Source organism: Condylura cristata, unplaced genomic scaffold (assembly GCF_000260355.1).
Source record: "Condylura cristata isolate star-nosed mole 26May11 unplaced genomic scaffold, ConCri1.0 scaffold00026, whole genome shotgun sequence".
Lineage (NCBI taxonomy): Eukaryota > Metazoa > Chordata > Mammalia > Eulipotyphla > Talpidae > Condylura > Condylura cristata.
The window spans coordinates 8,121,165-8,142,254 of NW_004567127.1; the positions used below are offsets into that span (position 1 = coordinate 8,121,165).

Below are 21,090 nucleotides of genomic sequence, written 5' to 3' on the forward strand. Positions count from 1 at the left end.
GCCTTGTATACAGTATACTTCAATGATCATTTGAATGTTTGTGTGGCCAGTACTTTCCCAGAAAGAGTCAAGTTTGCTGGACATATGGAGTAAGATCTGAACTTGTGTGGACCACTTCTAGAACAGCAGTTCACCTGAGGCTGTTAGCACAGTCATACTCAGAGGCATCTGGTTACCTGGAGTTGCTATCCCTTTGTTTGAATAGTTAATTTTTAGGTAGAATTCAATGAATCTAACTGGCTCCATCAACTCTCAGACCAACATAGTTCTTTTCCTTTTTCCTTCATCTGAAGAAACCTGGTTTCTTACTCAGGCACTTCTTCAGGGCCTCATGGATGTCTCTGTTTCTCAGGCTATAGATGACGGGGTTGAACATGGGTGTCAGGATAGTGTAGAGTAGAGAGAATCCTTTGCGCAAGAGTTGGGAAGAGTTGGCTGAAGGCACAAGATATGTAGCAATCAGTGTCCCATAAAAGATTGTGACCACAGTGAGGTGGGAAGAACAGGTGGAAAAAGCCTTTTGCCGGCCTGTGCCAGATGGAATTCTTAGGATAGTAGCAAGGATGCAGGAGTAGGAGGCTGTGATGAGGAGAAATGGGAGCAGAGTCACCGCAGAAGAGGTGGCAAAGTCAATGGTCTCAGTCAAGGAGGTGTCGATGCAGGAGAGGTGGATCAGAGGAGTGAAATCACAAAAGAAGTGATCAATTTCATTGGGCCCACAGAAGGTTACTCTAGACAGTAAAACCATAGTTACTGCTGTCAGGAGGAAGCAGGAGAGCCAAGAGCTAGCAACCACTCTAATGCAGAAGGAGCCTGTCATGCGAATGGGGTAGTGGAGCGGGTGGCAGATGGCAAGGTAGCGGTCAAAGGACATCACAGCAAGTAAGAGACACTCTGTTGCAGCCAGGGAGCCAAAGAAATAGAACTGTGCCAGGCAGCCAGCCACAGAAATAGTCTTCCGTTCAACTAGGATAATCATCAACATCTTGGGGACAATATTGGAGGTATACCAGATCTCCAGAAAGGATAAATTCACCAGGAAAAAGTACATGGGTGTGTGGAGGTGATGGCTGAATAAAACTAGCAAAATAATAAGGATGTTTCCGGAAACAATCAAGATGTAGAAAACTAAAAATATCACAAAGAGGAAAATATTAAGCTGTCGGATAGACGAGAATCCCTTAAGCACAAATTCCACTATTGTTGTTTGGTTTTCCCAGAATGGGGTTATCATGCTTTGGCTCCCCTAGAACATCCAGGGAAAGACATGCAAAGGGAAGAAAGTTCAGTCTCACTCATGGAGCATGAACTGACAGTAGATGATTTTCATTCCTCACTCAGGTGTTAGGAAGCTTTTTTCATTTGGATGGAAGCAGCATTTTCCCCTTCCAGGGCTGAATGAAAAGGAAAAAAAATTGTGATATAATCTTAACACTTCTTCAGCCCCTAATTCTTCTCCCTCCTGTATCTTTACTTCATGAAAAGCAATGCCAGATTTTGGAAAAAACAAGAAACAGAAGAAGAGAAATAAAAAGGAGAGAGGATAAGTTAAAAAAAAAAAAAAAGGCTAAGACCACTGCCTGCTTTGTATTTTCCCAGGTGTGCTGTGTAGCTTAGGGGATTATGGAAAGAAACAAGGAAGATGTAAAAGCAAGGGGGGCACATTCCGGAGGCCTGTGAGCCCTTACAGGACCTAGACAATCAAAGGCTAGAACAAAGAGCCCTCCCACCCCCCTTCAACTTGTTGAGCTTTAGGGAAATGGTTCCTATCATCTGTTGTGTTCTCTTCTCTTTTCAGCTTCTTTGTGAGTTGAATGTTAAATACCTTATTTTTGTTTTGCTTTCCATAGTATGAGCAAGAGAACATCATTTGAGTATGAAATTTGTGATTCTTTGATTTGCAGTCTGTGCCCAGGGTTCTGCAGTAACCCAGACCAGGGATGTTTTCTCATGCAAGTTTTAAAAAGAAATTACTTTTATTATGGTAACATTGGTTTACAACAGTTTATGTTTCAGGGGTATGGGCTGGTACCCCTTCAAATGTGTGTTACCACACCAAACCCATCACCTCTGCATCCATAACCCTCCACCACTGGGGTCCTTCTCTCTTTGACTCCCCATTTCCCTTCCTCCTCCTCTTGCTAGCTACAGTACTACAGTCCAATTTCAAAGACTTGCATAGATTTGGTTTACATTTTTAACTAGATAAAATATATCAGACCATTATAAAGATTTTAACTAGGTTTACAGGATGTGGGAAATGAAGATTCAGAGCCAGACAACTTAATGCATGGTTACTCAACTAACCAGTTGAGTCAAAGGTACCTCAGGTTCTTTGGAGTGAGAGATGAGGACACCCAAGTCTCCTCAATTCCATCTTGCTCCAATCATACATCTGACCGCAAAGTACAGGGCAGAGAGAGAACACCCCCCACCCAACATTGCTGTCACTGTCTGAAGTGAAACAACTTACTGTTCTCCTTAAGATAGTTATGAGAGGACCTCATTGCTGCAGGGAAGCAAGGACAGCCAGGAGGAACCTTGTGCAGACACAGAAGCACCGTGTCAGTACACATTAGCTAACAATCAGGGGCACCCAGAGAGCCCTAAACGAAACCAGGTCTCTGCTTCATAAGAGTTGGATTTTAAGTAATTTGTCTCCTTCCTGATACACAGTTTCTCTTCTGTAAAATGGGAAATAGAATTGGAGAAGAGCTTAACATGTGCCTAGCGTGGGCAAAAAATATATAATACAAAGCCTAGGAAATCACCTCTTATTCAGAGCTGCGAAATTACTCAAGTTGACTGAAAAATTGACCTTCCTTTCAAGGTGATATTGTCAACAAATCCCGATTTATTTTGCCTCAGCTTACAGTGTATGTATAAATGATGTGTAAATAAACTATTTCTGTTTTTATCAGGTAATTGACAACACCTTCACCCCATTTAAAAAACTGGCCCAATGCCCTACATACCATTCTGTGGAGCACCAGTTCCAGCTTTCCAAGTGACTTGCCTGGAATCTATGGCTATGGACTGTCTTGGTGCCCAAAGAATGCCACAATCCGCAGCGCAGACTCTGAGCTCATTGAATGGAGCAGGGGGCAGGTACAAGGAGAAAACTTTCTGTTTTCCCCTGGCTGTTACCTTTCCTTCTACTGCAAAGCACAAATAAGGATTTGAGCTCCTGCAGAATGGGTTTCTGTTCTGAAAGAATGCAGACTCCTGGATATTGCTTCTGGTGCTGCTAATGATGATGATATTACTCTACTTCAATACTAAAAGCATGCAACTTTTCCTATATGCTAGGTATTCTTATTATCCTTACTTTCTAGATGGAATCACTGAGAGACTGGATAATACATCAGCTAAAAAGTGGAGAAATGGGATTCAGATTAGGGAATTGTACCACTGGCCTCAGCTAGCAAAGGACTCAACACAGGCAAGAATAGGTGAGCCTCACCTGCCAGGGTCTCAGAAAAGTTCCACTCTTGCATTTGGAGCCAAGTCGAAGAGAATGTCATAGCCATCTTCTTTGACTTCAGAGAAGTGGGTTTGGCATCTGGTGTCCCATTTTTATCCAGAAAAAAACCCCAGATGCCCTTGCTGAAAGCTAAATTGGAGATACCTATCTCCCTGGACGTAGGAAGCCAGTTGAGTCCCATTTCTCAGTTCTAAATCTGTGTGACCTCAAGCCCCTTGTGGCAAAGCCTGTCACCTCCCCTGATGCTGGAGCTCATGGGCATTTCCCAAATGACCCTGGTGGGGAATTGTTGTTTATACTGCAAATTATAATGAATCAAGGTAATTTCACCTTAGATGAAATCTCTTATTTTCCTTAGTTGTGTGTTTCATTTCTACTTTAACAAAGACTCTTTGCATTTAAATGACCTTTATACCTTAAGAGTTTTACCTTAAATGGTTGAAAATGCATGATTATGTAATGCTTTGAGGGGATGTATTAAAATAAGACTTTGAAGGAAGTATTTATTTTTATTCTCTGGAAGAAAAAGTTGTGGTACTTTTCCTCACTGTATAGGTTTGGTAGGGAACTGAAACAAATATCAACAAACAAATAAAACAGACACTTCTTGTCACAGCCATTAATTAGGATTCTAAAGAACTTGTAGCCTCCTGGATTCTTGTTGATGATTTAACTGAACTAATCCTATTCCAAGATATGTCATTTTATGAGAGGTGACCTTATGGAATTAAAGTTAACATTTACTGACAAGCATTAACAAACTGTAAAGGTAATTTGCTCAACTCACAAATCTCCAAAAAATATAGTCAATGAAACTATGATAAAGCAATCAGTTGAAACAACCTCTTTTGTTCTTTACAATGGAAGCATGATCTAGTTCTCAGACTTCCTGAAACTGGTAATTCCCACTATTTGAAGTCACAAGCAATATCTGAATACAGGTGGTTTCTGGGCTCAATGTCCTTGTGGATAGCTTCTGAGCAACCACTGTATGCCATGCATTGTACTAAGTCTGTATTCTGCAAGCTGCAAGCACTACAACATTTCTACAGTATCTGTCTTGCAAATGAGGAAATCCAGACTCAGATATAGTGACTTGCTCCTAACTCAGAACCTGACATATAGTAAGATTTTAGTAAAAAATTATCAATCGAACACATTAATAAAAACAAGAACAAATGGCTGACCTCAGTTCTTCCCATTTTATAAAGTTTATCCTTCAGCCTGCACAAAATGGTATAGTTACCCTCTCATGTTAAAGAAAAGGCTGTAAAACCTGAATTGAGGCTTAGTAGGTAGTGGAAGTGGTGACTGATGCTAAATTTTTTGGTGGCAAATTATACTTTAAAACCTCAAATACCATTGATTAAAAGAACAAAATTTTTTTTTTTATTATTTAGAACAAGCCCATTTAGGAGAAACCTATTTCAGTGTGTCAGACATTTTTTTATTTTGCAGAAAATCTACTTTGCAGTTTCTAAGAGGTCATGGGACTATTTTCTACTCTCAAAAAGAAAAATATTATTTTTATAAATCAAGTCATTAATACAACTTTATTCAAGAACACAGACCTTAGATATGTCCTGCAATTGTTTGAATTCAGCAATTAGAACACTGATTCTTTGACTTATATGACAGTCCCTATATATTCACCTTGAAGCTTAAACAGTAAAAAATTCTATAAAGAAAATAAAATGGGCCAAAATAAAAGAATATTTGAACCCACTGTGTTATTTTCAGTTATTCAACATGATTGGGAATGTGACCTTGTCAATATAATGGAAGGTTAACTCTATCATCGGTTGCCTACTACTTCCCCCTCTCCCATTAACAACACTAACCCCCCTTTCTACCTTAGAGATTTCACAATTGTTGACTCTGCCTAGACAATACCCTGGTTTCATTTCTGTGTGCCAGGAATATTTTTCATTTAATTAGTTTACTTGGTCATTGCCTCCCTCCATATGACTGCCATTCTATGAGAACAGGTCTTCTCTACCACTGCATCCGAGGACAGATGCTGTGTACTACACAAAGTAAGTAATAATTGGCATAGAGTAGAAATAACTATCTATAGGAACAATGAAAAGAAAAATCTATAGTTTGAGCATAAACTTTGCAGATATCTTCAATACTGCTCTCTTAGGAATCTTTATTTTTCTTTAGGAATTTGTTGTTCCAGAGGGGGGGAAAGATACTTATAATACTTTTGTGACCTTGTGAAATTAACATTTGTTAAGTGTCATTCAAGTTCAGCCCTGGTTCAACCAAAGACCACAAAGGAATTGAAATAGAGAAGTCCTCTCTATCCACAAGCCTTTGGTGGGTGGTCTGCAGTTTGCATGAGGGGCCTCATGGGAAGAGGGGCTTTTCAAGGTACAGGACAGGCAGCGAGCAGGACAGGACCTGGTGCAAGTATTTATTGGTCTGCAGGTGGAGTGGCTTGGGGTTCCTCACACTAAGGCAGGTCAAGCCAAATTGATCAGGTCAAACCAAAATGAGCAAGGTTTTGTTGGCTTCTCAGGGGTCTTCTTAGAAGTACAAAGAAAAGGTCCTGGTACTGGTGGAGAGTCCTTATCAGTGAGCTCTTTGGGAGGTCATGTCAGTCTCTCACGTTTACTTGTTATCACATCAGGTTATCTAGAGTGTGTACAGGTGTTGGTGGAAAAGAGAAGAAGATCAGGGGAGGTGCAGCTCCTGAAAGCCATGAAGCCATACAAAATGGATGCTGAGGTCACATGAAGCAGTTTAGCTAAACTCTCAACAATAACCAAACCAGCCAAGCACAGATCTCAGGTGATGGGAGTATGGATCACAATTCTTTAAACTTTCTAAAACATTTATTTAAAATAAACAAGTGAACATTAAAGAAGCAAATTACTTGTATAAAATTTAACAAAGATAAAAATTTTTAAAAATATATAAGCATACCAACTACAGAATTACTTTACATATCATTAGGATTATTTTACATATCATTAGGTCCTGAGCAGTGACATTAACCTGATTTTTTCCTTGAGACCACAGTGCTGTGAAGAAAATGGATCATTGTAGCTCTCGGGTTTTAGGCTCTGTTTATAGATGACTTTTGACTAATTTCACTTCCGTGTTTATAAATAATGACAGAGAAAAGAAAGTACTAATTTACTTCTTTAGTGCTTTTAAGTGACTCATAAAAAAAGCAAGGGAAACTCTCTTCATATTTTAAAGCTTTAATTAAACATTTCGTCTTCATTTTTGGCTGCTGTGTGTGTGTGATGGGGAAAATGGAACAGAATTATTTCTCAAGGTGACTCTAAGAGACTACATAAATTGGTGGTTTCCTTTCTAAAGAGGTTTTCTTGGAAATCATAGCTCTAACTCACTCATTCCAAATTTATCTTGCTAAACTCTTCTTCAGACATTGAGCTTGAAAGTTCAGAGGGAAAAGACTTTCTTGCATACATACTTATAGACTTCCTGGTTCCATTTGGCTTGCATCTTTATTCATTTGTCCACTGTGTGTGCTTCACTAATTTGGCACTGCAGACAGAAAACTGGGAAGATAATGCCCTAAGCTCATGCTATTTATAATCTTAATAGGGATGTTGCTGTAAAAACAGATAATTTCAATAAAATAAAATATGAATGCAACTGTGTTTAAGGAAGACTGAAAACAGAAAGGTATCAGCCAAGACAGTGACATATGTAGGCTCTGAGCTCCCTATACTCCTCCCAAGGGCATGCTGAATGTACACAAGGAGCAGTTACCTCTGAAGCCAAACCCCAAAATATATTGAACAACTACTGTACTTTGGATGAATGAGAAGATATGTACTCCAAAACTGGTAGGGAGTTCAGATACTCATGTTTGCTCTAAAATCCATTCCTAACATAGCACATCATTTGGAAGGGAAGCCCAAACTCCCAAATCTTCCTGAGAATTGAAAGGTTTGGACTCACATTTAGGGCAGAAGCCCCTTAGAGTCCTATCTAGAGACCAACCCCTAAAACACCTAACTCCGAAAGACAATGAGGCTTGCTTTCACAAGTCTATAGAAAACAAAAATTAGCCATGGGTGCGAATACTTGTCCTTCCAATCTACCTAGAGCTCAGGTCAAAGGGAAAAGTCAAAATCATCCATTCTCAGTCTTTCCCTGAAAGAATTCCATCTGAATACTACAAAAGTTATTGCTTTAGGGTCAGTCCTATAATTTAGCATACATGTAGGGGCTAGGGATAGGGAACTGGGGAACTTGGTGGGTACCTCTTCTAGCCCACTCCAAGTCACTAGTGTCTATATGGAAAGAAGCTGGATCTATATCTGGAGCCTCAATTTTTGTTACTGGTTGCCAAAGGGTGGACCTATAATTCACCTGATACTGTAGAAAAAAAGGAAGGAGGGGGAACTTCATTCACAAGTTCCTCAGGACTGTAACAAAACAGCAGCTCCTGGTAAATGCAGGAACACTCCACTGAAGTTGTATACATGGACCCAAGGCAGAGAAAGCAAACAAGAAACACTCATTCCCCAGTTTGTCTCCACAAAGCATTAATCTACATATGCTCCCAGGTGCTGTCTAAACATCTGACTTCCAACCAGCCTACAGCTCGGCTCTAAATGTGATCTTCCCTTTTAAATTCCCCATTTGGCATATTCTCAACTACTGGGAGCCAGTAAGCACAAAGATGTGGCTTGGACAATTACAGAAGTTTGAGACATAATCAGGAACATTAATTGGACTGGCTTATAAGACTCATCCAACAAAACTACTCTGTGAAGACGGGGAGAAAGAATGGAGAAATATATCCAAACAAAAGAACAGTATCTAGAAATAGATCTTAATGAAACAGAGATAAGTAACTTACCTGATAGAGTTCAAAATAAAGGTCATAAAGATGTTTGTTGAGGTCTGGAGAGCACTGCATGAACACAGGAAGGATTTTAGCAAACAGAAAATATTTAAAAATATGAAAACCACATTGCTGAAGAATACAATGATTGAAATGAAAATTTCAACAGAAGTTGAGTGTCAGACTAGATCAAGAAGAATAAAGAATCAGTGAACTTAGAGACAGTGCATTGGAATTATTCCAATAGAGAAGTAGAAAGAAATAAAAATGAAAGACAGTGAAGAGAGTTTCAGGAACATGTGGGATACTGGCAAGAAGACATTCTAGGGGTGCAAAAAAGGAGAAGCAAGAATAGGGGAAAGAAAGTTTATTGAATGATACAAAGATGAAAACTTACTAACTGTGGAGGAAAAAAAGCATCTCGGATGAAAGAATTCTAAAGAGAACTCCAAATAAGGAAAATCCAAAGAGACTCACACTAAGGCAGATTATTATTTTTTTAATTTTATAATAGTTTATTTTTACATATTTTTGTGCATTTTTCCATCTCAGTTGCAATCCCCTTGGGTTTCCCATCACCAAATCAGCCATGTGTGAGGCACATTATTATAATTAAAAACAAAAACAAAAAACCTGGGGAAGAAACTGAATATACAGTCTCCAAAGATAAAAGAACAGCTGGTTATCTAAATTGAGTAGTACCAACACCAGCATGTATAGTAACAAAACTATCAAAATCTCAAGACAAGACTATTGAACGCAGCTCTGGGAAAAAGTAGGAAACTATAATTATTCCCATCAGACTTAATCAAACTTCTCAAAAGGAATGCTATAAACAAGGAGAGAATAGAATGACATATTCGAAATACTTAAAGATTAAAAACTGCCAGCCAAAAAACACTGTAACTCTCAACAGTGAGAGAAATAAAGGCCTTCTTAGATCAACAGAAACTAAAGGAGCTTGCAAACACTAGACCTCTACTACAAGGACTGTTGAAGGGACACTTCATTGCTAAGGTTCATACACATGCATGCACACAGAGAGTTGGGATTTTATTGAATTTTGTGAATCGTGGGTATGCCTTATCTCTATTTTTCAGATCTTCATTTATTTCCCTCACTGATGTTTTATAGTTTTCTGCATAGAAACCATGTACATTTTAAAAGATGTATTCCTAGGAGGTTGATATATCTATGCATTTAAAGTTAACTTTGTTTACTGCCAATATATAGGTGTAGAATTGATTTTTTTTGTATATATATATATATATATATATCCAGAAATCTTGCTTAGCTCATTTAAAAATTTTGTAGATTCTTTTGAATTCTATATAATAAAAATACTATGATCTATAAATAATGATAGACTCATTGTTTTACTTCTAAACATACACACAACCCTAGATTTTTTTTTAAGATTTATTTATTTATTCATACAGAACTGGGGTATAGGCCAGAGATGCGGAGCGTGAGAGGATTCACCAGAGACAGAGTGGGGAGCAGACAGGCAGATCGACGAAGTACACTGCTGAGGGGAGCAGCGGGCGGGTCGGGAGAGGTCTGCCTCGTCATGTGGGTATCCTCTGGGGCAGGCGGGGATCGAACTCATGCGGAAGTGGCTTAAGCTTCTTTGTGCTGTGCTTTAACCCACTGCACCACCAGGGAGGGCCCACAACCCTAGATTTTCTGACACAATATAGAAACTACTGGTGTTAGCAGACATTTGTCTTACTCCAAATCTCAAATGGGAAAAAAATATTTTCCCATTAATTGTGATTGCCATAGATTTGACAATACTCCTCTCTTATGGAGTAAGGAAATCTCTTTTATGAATTGATTTTAAAGTACTATCATCAATGCCAATTAATTTTATAATTTTTCTTTATCTGTTGAGATAGTCATGTTTATACCTGTTTTAAGTTGGTAATATGTTGCAGCATATTTATTGATTTTTCTAATGTTAAACCAACCTTCCATTACTGAAATAAACTCATCTTGATTGTTACCTGTTATTCTTTTTCACAGTACTGTACTTGGATTACTAATATCTTTAAAATAATTTTGAATCCATATTCGTAAATAAGATTGTCCTTTTATTTTCCTATGACAGTTTCTAAAGGAGAAAGAATAGAAGCCAACCTAAAATCTACAACTCGTCTGTATTTTCTACGCCCTACCCTGGGTTGAGTCATGTCAGCAAAACATTGCTTGTCTTCAGAGTATTATATTGTTCCCACTTTCATATCCCTACTATGTAATGTTGGCATGTCATTCATCTCTCATAAGTAACACACTGTGACATTCTTCCTTGTGTTTGTTATAAGGATGATATAAAAGGCAGGTTTCATTATGTTAGTCTTTATTCTCTTTTTGGAAATCCTCATTAGAAACTTCTCTAATACCTAAATGCAAGAATGCTGTTGCTTTCCACAAACTATCTGTTTACTTTTTCTAAAGGTCACAGCGAATCATGTAATTTATCAAGTTTTTTTCAGGTTTCACTTTATCATTTCTCTTGGCAAATGACTACATGAAATGCGCTTTCATTTCTCTATCCTAAACAGTTCTAAATGTTGACATTGAAAAATTATTTAGCACAAAGCTATTTATTATAGTCCAAAAATAATATTTTAAATAATAAATATTAAATTACATAGCATGGCTTGGTTATTTATGGAACAGATAAAATGCTATGCCTCTGCTTAAAAAAGATGTATTCAAGAGTTTATGATAACAGGAAATACATGCATCACCATGAAAAAGATCACTCTACAAAATATTGTTATATATTTAGAATTTTTTCAAATATGCAGAACTACATAAAGAAAGAAACAATAGAGGGAAGTGAAATATTGTTCATACTTGCTTGGAGGTGAAGGATTTATTCGTGAATTTTTTTCTTTTCTTCTTTTCTCTTATAATCAAATAATTCAATGAAGATGAAATGTGACTTTTTTTGAAAATAAAATTCAATACTGTATTTATAGTATAAGTAAGACAGGCACAAAGACAGATTCTGTTCCACCGGGCAAAGAAAATTAAGAGGAAATTCAGTACTCTGGACAGCTCACTACAAATACAGCTGTTCTGTGAGTATAGAAAACATTTTTTTTCCACAGCAGAATATTTATTTTTATTATATATTGATGTATGTGTATATACAACATTCTTCATTTTTTTAGATTTTTTTCATCTTGGTTGTGATCCCTGTGGACTTCCCACCACCAATTCACCCATGTGCCATCACTGCAGACCCATGTGCTCTTCCCACCCCAATGGAAAACAGTTTTCCATAATAACTGTACCAATTTACATCACCCCGGACAATGTATGAATGTTTCCTTTTCTCCATACCCCCACCTGCTGTTTCTCATTTTTGTATATGATATTCTCATGGTATGAAGTGGTATCTCATTGTGAGGATTTTTATTTGCCTCTTCCTATAAGAGAGAAGGAACATCTCTTCATGTGCCTGTTGACCAGCTATAATTTTCTTCAGAGCAGAATTTTTAAGGTACTTGAGATTGTTCCACTTGTTCACAGCTAAATGAATTCTTCTACTATTCAGTCGTAGTTACTATTATAGAACATTCTTTCTTGAATAACATATGAAAAGGGTTCATTAAGTGCTTAGTATTTTTTATGTACTTCCTACATGCTAGATACATGCTAGATACAGATACAAAGAAGGTTGTTCTGAGTTTTCTGATGTGTACTTGCCCTCTTATTTAACTTTTGTGAGACTGTGATAGAATAATTGTTCCTATGTCTTACCAGTTCTCCTAAGTTGTGGGTCAACAACTGAATATTACAAATTATTTTTAAAAGAGAATACTGACTGGTCACAGAGATTCTTTAGTCTAATAGCAAGGAATTGATATAACATAGTGGTTAAGAATATGGACTCCAGAATCAGAATTTGAGGATCAAATTATAAGTTATGAGACTTTGAATCAGCAAGTTTACCTAATAACCTATTTATTTATTTGGCCAATCAGAATAACAAAAGAACCTACCTACCTCACAGTGCTTTTGTGTAGATTAAGTGACCTAATGTACATAAAGTCTTTAACACACTGATATAAGTGTTTAAAGTGTGAGGAGTTGTTATCATTTAAGTATGATAGAAACATAAAACTTAATTATTGACTACACACATTAGAGAAAAGGATGACTCATGGGTTGTTCTAGAAGAGGAGGGGAGGATCATTGAATAGCTATATTTTTAACAGCACCAATCTGATGTTGGGCCAATTGGTGATCAGTTTTCCCCCAATGTCTGTCAATATCAGGGATCTAAGCCAAACCTGTTTAGCCACATTCCATTCTAGACAAAAATCAAGTTATTCGTTAGAATGAGTGATGCATGCCCTAGGAGATTGGAAGCCAACGCTGAGACTGAGAATGTAGTGACCTCATTATCATCTGGCATCATCATCAAAGGAATCTCAGGGCCTGCTGCCATGTGTCTAAGCTTTGTATTCCCTGAGGGTGTCCATTTGAAATATGAATAATTCATTCTCTCTTTAAAAAAGAAAGACCCTTGACTGGATCTGTTCCACCATTCACATTTCCCCAAAGAACCATATTCTTGTAACTTTAAGAATCTGACTATGGAGGGTTATATTTAGCAACTCTAGTAGTATCTAGGAGAGAAACGTATTCCTAATCTTAATTACACATATAATCATTGGGCCATTTGCTCATTAAAACTAGACATGTCTAAACAAATCTACATTCCCTTGGTATTTAACCCTCTTAACTTGTAATGAAGTCCCCCAGGCTTTAAGGTCAATGCAAGCAAAGAGAAAAGTATAAAGCATTTATACAATGATTCATAGAACTCATTATAATTAATGAATTTTCTCTTTTTACCAGTTTCTTCCTGAGATCATTAGTAATTACAATTTGTTTATTCTCTTATCATCTCAGATCAGATTATCCCTTGTAGTGTAATAAAGATGTCTGGAAAATATTCTCACCCTTACTATCTGTCCTCCTTTTACCAACATTACCTCTCTCATTCATGGGGTAGGAAGGGTCTGGATGACTACTTGAGTTATACTCTTAAATGGCAGAAGTAGGGAGTTGTAGGATTTCTCCAGTAGTTCAACCGTATCAGAGCTCTGATATGTCAACTAGGCAATATTTTAGATCTGTCTCCTATGGTTACAAGATTGCTGCCCTATCTCCAAGCATTAAAAAAAAAAAGAAACCCAAAACTAAAAATATAAACAGCATATGACCCTCTAATACCACTCTTACATATTTATCAAAAAATATGAAAACACTAATTTGAAAAGATATCTGCACCTTTATGTTCATAGTAGCCCTGTTCATAATAGCTTAGACATGGAAACAACCTAAATGCCCATCAACTAATGAGTAGATAGAGAAATGTGATCATATACTCAATGGAATACTACTCAGCTTTAAAAAAGGTGAAATCTTGCCTTTGTGATAACATGGATAGGACTTGAGGTTGATTTTGCTAAATGAAAGACCATAGTCAAAGTTTTCTCTCATATATAGAATATAAGCAACCAAAGCAGATGAACTAACAAATCACAACAAAACATCTCTTAGACTGTGAAAATATGGTGATTACCAGAGGTAGAAGGGAGTTGACTGGGAGAGCAGGATAGATGAAGTCAACCTGACAATCGAAAGAGCAGTAGGACATTGGTAGTGGGAGAGGTGAGGTGTGTACACAGAGGTATGAAACTATACGGCCAAAATTAATAGAATATTGTAAACCAATGGTAAATTACAATGGAATTTTATTTTTAAGTATATGTAAAAGTAAAGGAGTATTTCTCCATATTCTTTATCAAGGAGGAAAATGTACAACGTACATGATGTGTATAAGTATATTCATATATTTGTGGTGTGTGTGTGTATACATATATGTGTGTGTATACACTTGCATTTCACATCTACTCGGGGCTATGTACTTATAATTCATCCATTTATCTTTGTAGAAGCAGTTGCTTCTAACTGCTGTTGAGTACTCTTCCCCTTGGAGATTTAAAGTGACCTCTGGAGCAAGGTGGTCCTCATTGTATGCTGTCATCACTTCCTTAAGGACTCTTTCTGGAATACTTTCATCATTCCACCCACCTGCCAGGAAGACAGGCTAAGAACTCCTTCTCCAAGACCTATCCTCCCTAGAATTCATCTTCACTATTCTACCAGGCTGAGATCTCCACTCTTTCATGACTGATTCCAATGGGAAGATGAAGCTTTACCTTTGTTGCTAGTTTTTAGGGGATCCCTTTGAAAACTCTGTGAAACTTAGGATGCTTCTCCTCATGTAAATGTTCATTTTCACATGGACACAAAATTTTGCCCTTAACTTCAGAAGGCTCACTGACTTCTAAAATCAACATACAAAGTGTAATTGACAATAAAGTTGCTAAGAAAGATAAGGGATGATTTAGTAATTTCTTTTTAAGACTATGACAGCATACAACATGTGTGCAGATCTTTGTGCAGTCAGTATTTTCATTCCAGATGAGTAAGTGCTTAGGAATGGGATTGCTGAAAATTCCTGGTCACATGCCTGAAAAACCTCAAGTCAAAAACTCTGACACTTGGCCAGATGATTTTGGCCTCTGAACCTCAGCTTCCTCACCTGTCACTTGGCAATAAGCCCATTGATAATGTAACTGCTAAAATAGTTAAATGCATGTTAGTGAATTGTATCCACCTGGCAGGAGAGAGAACATGATCACGAAGATGCTTTTCCCAGGGCAAAGTTCACTCATGGTTCTCTGGGTGTGCAGACCCCTGCAAATGTGGGAAACTCGACTGCACAGTTTGTAGTCATGGAGGACTGAATAAAACATCCCTGAACTAATATGTACAGGATGAATGAGCTAACCCTATGTGCAATGAATAACACAGCAGACACTCCAAATTCACTAAGTGCACGTAATAGATCATCGGCTTTCTATCTCCATCTAGTGGCAGCATGTAACTTTTTTTAAGAAGTGGGTTCTACAGGAAGAGCTAGAACCCACTTAAGAAAGAAATGCCTGGGCCCTCCCTGGTGGCGCAGTGGGTTCGATTCCTGCCTGCCCAGGAGGTGATCCACATGGCTTGGCAGACCTCTCCTGACCCGCCCGCTGCTCCCCTAGAAATGTCCTCACTCTCCAAGATTGTTGAATGATGGTGGCTGGAAGCCCAAAGTGCTGTACTTCAGAAGACTTCAGGAAATATCTGAATTACCTCTGCTGGAAGAGAAGGCGAAACCTCCTACAAGGACCCACTGGCATGGCCAGCAGGGGGTGAAGGCCCTCCCAGGTATGTTCTCTGATTTCTACACGACTTTCCTAAGAGGTCATCTCAACATATTTGGAGTATCACATTGAGCCTGCTTTGTGCGTTTGTGATTATTCCAACTCAGACTTGGAGATCCAGGCCCACTAGATGGCTGGAAGGTAAATTTGAATGTGGGAATGTGATTTTGCAAGACAGATTCCTTCGAGGTGAAAGGTAGGCGATAAACTGCAGTATGATCACTATTCGAAACTGTGTGAGCTTAGGGGAAGGAGGCCAACAATTACTGACCCTCAGAGTTAAGTGTGTAGTAAGGCCAAGATCCATCAGTTTATCCACTGACCTATTCTGTAGGTCAGTAACTTACTGGACACATGGGCAATTGTAAAGAACAGTATGGCTTCCTGAACTTGATTCATGTATGAAGTTAAGAAGAGAAGACCTAAGAATTCCAAGAGTGGCAGCTCCAAGCCACCCAAGCAACCCCCCAGTCAATGCTCTGCTGCTCATCGCTCTGCTGGATTTGTGTATTGTGATGCATTCCAATCATTGTGCCCTCTGGCCTGGTAGTACCCAGAGAGTGCCAAATCTGATCTGAAAATGAGGACTTTAAGGAAAACTAGGGAGTGAATGTCTTTTCTGGAGGATGCCTTGAAGCAATGTGGAAAGTGGACATGGCTAAGACCGCCCGTCAGGAACCCAGGGCTAGGAGCAAGACATTAACTCAATATTTGAAATACTTTTTTAAAAAAAGATTTATTTTTTATGCATACAGAGCTGGGGTACAGAGGTTTTGTGGGTGACAGGATTCTCCAGAGACAGAGTGGGGAGCAGAACAGGCAGATTGATAAAGTACACAACTGAAGGGAGCAACAGGTAGGTCAGGAGAGGTCTGCCGTGCCATGTGGGTCAGCTCCCTGGCCGGGGCTCGAACTCTTGGTGCAGTGGCTTAGGAGAGCTTCATAATGTGGTGCGTTAGCTCGTTGTGCCACCAGGGAGAGCTTTGAAATACTTTTCTTTGCCCAGCAGCTTCAGTCTTCTTTTGAAGACTCACCATCTCACAAACACATGCTTACTTGAGCTCCACTTCTAGATTTTTTTTTTAAGATTTACTTATTTGTTCATACAGAACTGGGGTACAAGCCAGAGGCTCAGGGGTGGTGTGGTGAGAGGCTTCACCAGAGACAGAGTGGGGAGCAGAACAGGCAGATCGACGAAGTACACTGCTGAGGGGAGCAGCGGGCGGGCCAGGAGAGGTCTGCCGCACCATGTGGTCACCTCCAGGGCAGGCGGGAATCGAATTCATGTGGAAGTGGGTTTAGCTTCTTAGTGCTGTGCTTTAACCTGCAGCGCCACCAGGGAGGGCCCTCCACTTCTAGATTTTAAGGAAGACAGGAATCACTAGAAGTATCGACAGACATGTAACAGGGTAACATGTCACCTCTATGACTAGATATCTGTGACATGCATTGAACATCTGTCATAGAAGATGACCAAGTGTTTTCCCTAAGCTCATACCCATCTACATTACTGCTAGCAATACTGATCTCTCATCAATACATATCAAGCCTTTATACCCATGTCCATTTTTTTTATTTTTTTTATTACAGAATTTATTTTTACATCATTTTGCACATTTTTTTTTTTCCATCTCGATTGTGATCCCAGCGGGTTTCCCATCACCAAATCACCCCTGTGGCACCACCATAGTCCCGTGCATTTCCCTCCCTTCTCCCCCCACCCCGTTTTTAATCCCATTCCCCACTCCGCCCCCACAGAATGTCTCTGGTATATGGTTGTTCATTATTTTTGTTATTTTCTCGCCTGGTCCATTATACTCCTGCTATGAGTGAAAACATCCGGTATTTTTCTTTCTCTTTCTGGCTTATCTCACTAAGCATGATCTTTTCCAGCTCCATCCAAGTTGCTGCAAAAGACCCATGTCCATTTTTTTTTATTAAAGATTTATTTATTTATTCATACAGAACTGGGGTACAGGCCAGAGGCTCAGGGGCGGTGAGAGGCTTCACCAGAGACAGAGTGGGGAACAGAACAGGCAGATGGACGAAGTACACTGCTGAGGGGAGCAGCGGGCGGGCCAGGAGAGGTCTGGCTCGCCATGTGGTCTCCTCCGGGGCAGGCGGGAATCGAACTCATGCGGAAGTGGCTTCAGATTCTCAGTGCTGCGCTTTAACCCGCTGCGCCACCAGGGAGGGCCCCATGTCCATTTTTTAAAGATTTTATTTATTTATGCCTACTAGAACTGGGGTACAGACCAGAGGTACAAGGATGAGAGGATTCATCAGAGGCAGAGTGGTGAACAGAATAGACAAATACACTGCTGAGGGAAGCAGTGGGGAGACAGGAGAGGTCTGCCACGCCATGTGGGGCACTTCCTGGCCGGGGATTGAACTCATGCTGCAGTGGCTGGGGACAGCTTCATAGTGCTGTGCTTTAGCCCATTGCACCACCAAACATGGAGAGCCCCCCCATTGTTGAGGCAAACAAAACATATCTTATCAAATATTCTTCAAATTTCATTGATTTGCTATTCATTTATGTAACTATAATTCAGGGAGTCCAACTACACACCTCAACATATGTTCATACTTCACTCACCCTTCACCAAAGCTCTGGTGCCAATGACCTGTCTCACTCCTCTCCCCCTCTCCCCTGCCTGCTCCAGTGCCAAGTCCTATCACCTCTACTTCCCTTCGCCTCCTTCCTGCATACGTCACCTCTGGTAGTGACTCTAAAAGTCATTCTTGTTGTGTTTTGCCAATTTACTTTCTTTGGTTATTTATATCATATCCCGCAGAAGAGTGAAACCATCTGGCAATTGTCTTTCACATTCTATTTCTCTTAGTATAATTACAAGCTCCATCCCTTCAGCCCCCAAAGGTACTATTTCATCTTTTTTAACTGCCGAGTTACTATATTTTTATTTCCTTGTACATATACTGGGAGAGAATATAAAATAGTAGTAGTGTTATGGTCCAGCTGCCCCAGTGAGAATCCTCATCATACCATTATTTGCTGTATGAATTTGGGAAAATTTAATTCCTACTGTAACTAAAAAATGGAGATATCAACAGCAACACTTCAAACAAAGGTTGTTGCAAGGACAGGAAGCACAGATCCCCAGGCTTAAGGAGTGCTTTGTAAGCACTAGCCATTGTGAGTGTAATTCAACATCTTTTAATTTATGTAAGGGCCATTTAATTTCCTTTTCTGTTAATGTCTCTTAATCTCCATTATCTATTTTCTTCTCCGGGCTATTAGCATCTTGATCTATCTTAGAAATTAGTCCATTGTATATGCTGTGAATTACAAAAACACGTCCCAGGCTGATCATTTATTTGCCTTTCTGTGGGTGGGTTTGTTTAATGATTTTTGAGTTACAGTTTGAAAGTCCCACTGCACTCTGAGATTACAAAAAGAAAACCCTGGGTCTGTCCTGAGGTGCACTCCAGGGCTCCTCGTTCTCTTGGTTCTCCTCATAGCTTTATCTCTGCTTCTTTGTGAGTCGTTTCTTCAACTACAGCTCTTACCAGTCTCTCTTTGGCTATATCAGTCTTTTAACCTATGCATTTCATTGCAACTTTAATCACCATATATATTTTTCATTTCTAAAACTTCGCTTTGTTTTTTCAATTTACTGGTCTTTTTCCCTGCTATGTCTTGCTCTTGCACAGAGAAGTAACATACCCTCAACATGCAGGCATTAAATAGCATATTAAAAATTCAAACCCAGATTTGCTGGCCCTTCATTTCCTTAAATAACTTGCATTCCGAAAAAAAAAAATAACTTGCATTCCGTTTTTTACTGCCCTCATTATAACTAAGGTAGGTGAAGCAAGGAGGAAACTGATTTTCCTTCTGAAGAGTGGGATCGGAGAGCCTTCCCTATCAACCTGTCTCCTCCAGAAGAATGATAACATTTTCGTTAGGTTTATCATTATTTAGCAAGAACCCATGCAATGGCCCTTGGTAAGGGGAATACAATGGTTGGCCCAGTTAGCCTGCTCTCCAGCATCTTTTATTTAGCACTTCAGCCTGGTTCCCAGGGTCCTATGTAACATTGCTGCAGCTGAACTCTGTCTCCGGCCAGTGGGCTCAGGCGTCTGGGCCTGCCTGGTGACTGTTCACACTTGACTGTTTCATCCTCATCCTCTCCTGTGTCTGGTCTTTTTCTCTGTTTTCTTCTGGTCCAGCTGCTCAGAATTCAGGAAGACAGTTCAAGTAGTCTCTTGTTCATGAAAATTTCCCCCAGGACCAGCTGATTCTTATTCTTCTGAGTATTAACTACATTTTGTAACAACATGCAAGAGCTACACCATCAATTTAGACTTACGAGTTGACACTCTGGAGAACAGGGATGTGCCTACAGGCCCCTGAGAAGCGAGTCCTGGAGCAGGTTTGCAAGGCAAGACGCTGCTGTGCAGTAAGCAACCCTCTTGCTATTTATTTACTACTAGTGAACACGTGTGATTGATTATGTGCCAATGGCAGGAGAAACGGGGCCCAGGGTCTTCCCCTTATGGGGACCAGGGCGGACAATCAATTTATGAGGAACAGGGAGGACAGGTGTGCCATGTGTACAGAGAGAACTTCTCTTGCAGGTGCATAACATAATTTGGGGCTACTCCCAGACCATCTCAGACCCTGACCACACAATCAGTCAGCGGTTCCCTAGGAACCCGGCCACCTCGTGATATGAGCCATTGTCTCAAGGCCGTCATGTAGGAGTACTCTGTTTAGTGGTTCACACACCTAGGTGCATAGAGAGGCCGTGCACACAGGTGCAGAGGCCCCAGGTGGAAGAGAGCCCACAGCAGTCCCCATGGAATTTCCACCCAGCAGAACCCAAGTCCTAAGGCAAGGACTACAACTTATTCATTGTTGCGTTCCAAAGAAATAGCAGATAATGAGTACATATAGAATGAGAGAGGGACACAATGAAGACATTCTTCCAAGAGTGTTTTCATGGGGGCAGAAAGAGGGAGAGAGAGGGAGGAGGGAGGGGAGAAAGGAAAGGAAGAGGGAGGGAGTGAGGGAGAATAAGAATACTTGGTGACAGTCTACTCAAAGGTTTATGGGAAAAGGTTGTCCCAGAGCTATAAATATATACCAGAAATGTTCCAGAAGAACAGTCCCTTTTCGCCTTTGGAATGGGATGTGTGAAGCTGTGATCCCTGGGCTGCCACACCTTCCTGTGGTCGTGAGAGGAACACTTCAATGAGATGAGAGCAGCAGACGAAACAAGCTGGGTTTTGTAAGCATCATGAGCTGAAGGATAATCCAACTCTGGAATCACTTTTTTGGAACTCCTTGTGATGCGAAATCATGAATCCCCTTTTAAAATCATCTTAAATTAGACTTTCATTTTCTCACAGCCTAAAGCATCCCAACTCTCCGCATGGAGAAGACCGTTTTGTTAAGAAAGCCTAGCAGCTTCCCTGCCCTCCTGTGACCAGGTGGATGCCTCTGT

The 21,090-nt window shown here is 39.7% G+C and overlaps 1 protein-coding gene across 1 annotated transcript; it reads right to left on the reverse strand.

Annotated features, from left to right (window-relative positions):
* Nucleotides 1–283: 283 nt before the first annotated feature.
* On the reverse strand, nucleotides 284–1,234 carry LOC101632215 (olfactory receptor 11A1-like). Its single transcript, XM_004689499.1, has one exon. It carries the CDS (start codon nucleotides 1,232–1,234, stop codon nucleotides 284–286), a length of 951 nt encoding a protein of 316 aa, XP_004689556.1.
* Nucleotides 1,235–21,090: the final 19,856 nt, after the last annotated feature.

What these genes read in the sequence shown, in the direction of transcription:
- LOC101632215 (XM_004689499.1), bottom strand. Translation starts at nt 1,234, where the DNA reads ATGATAACCCCATTCTGGGAAAACCAAACAACAATAGTGGAATTTGTG.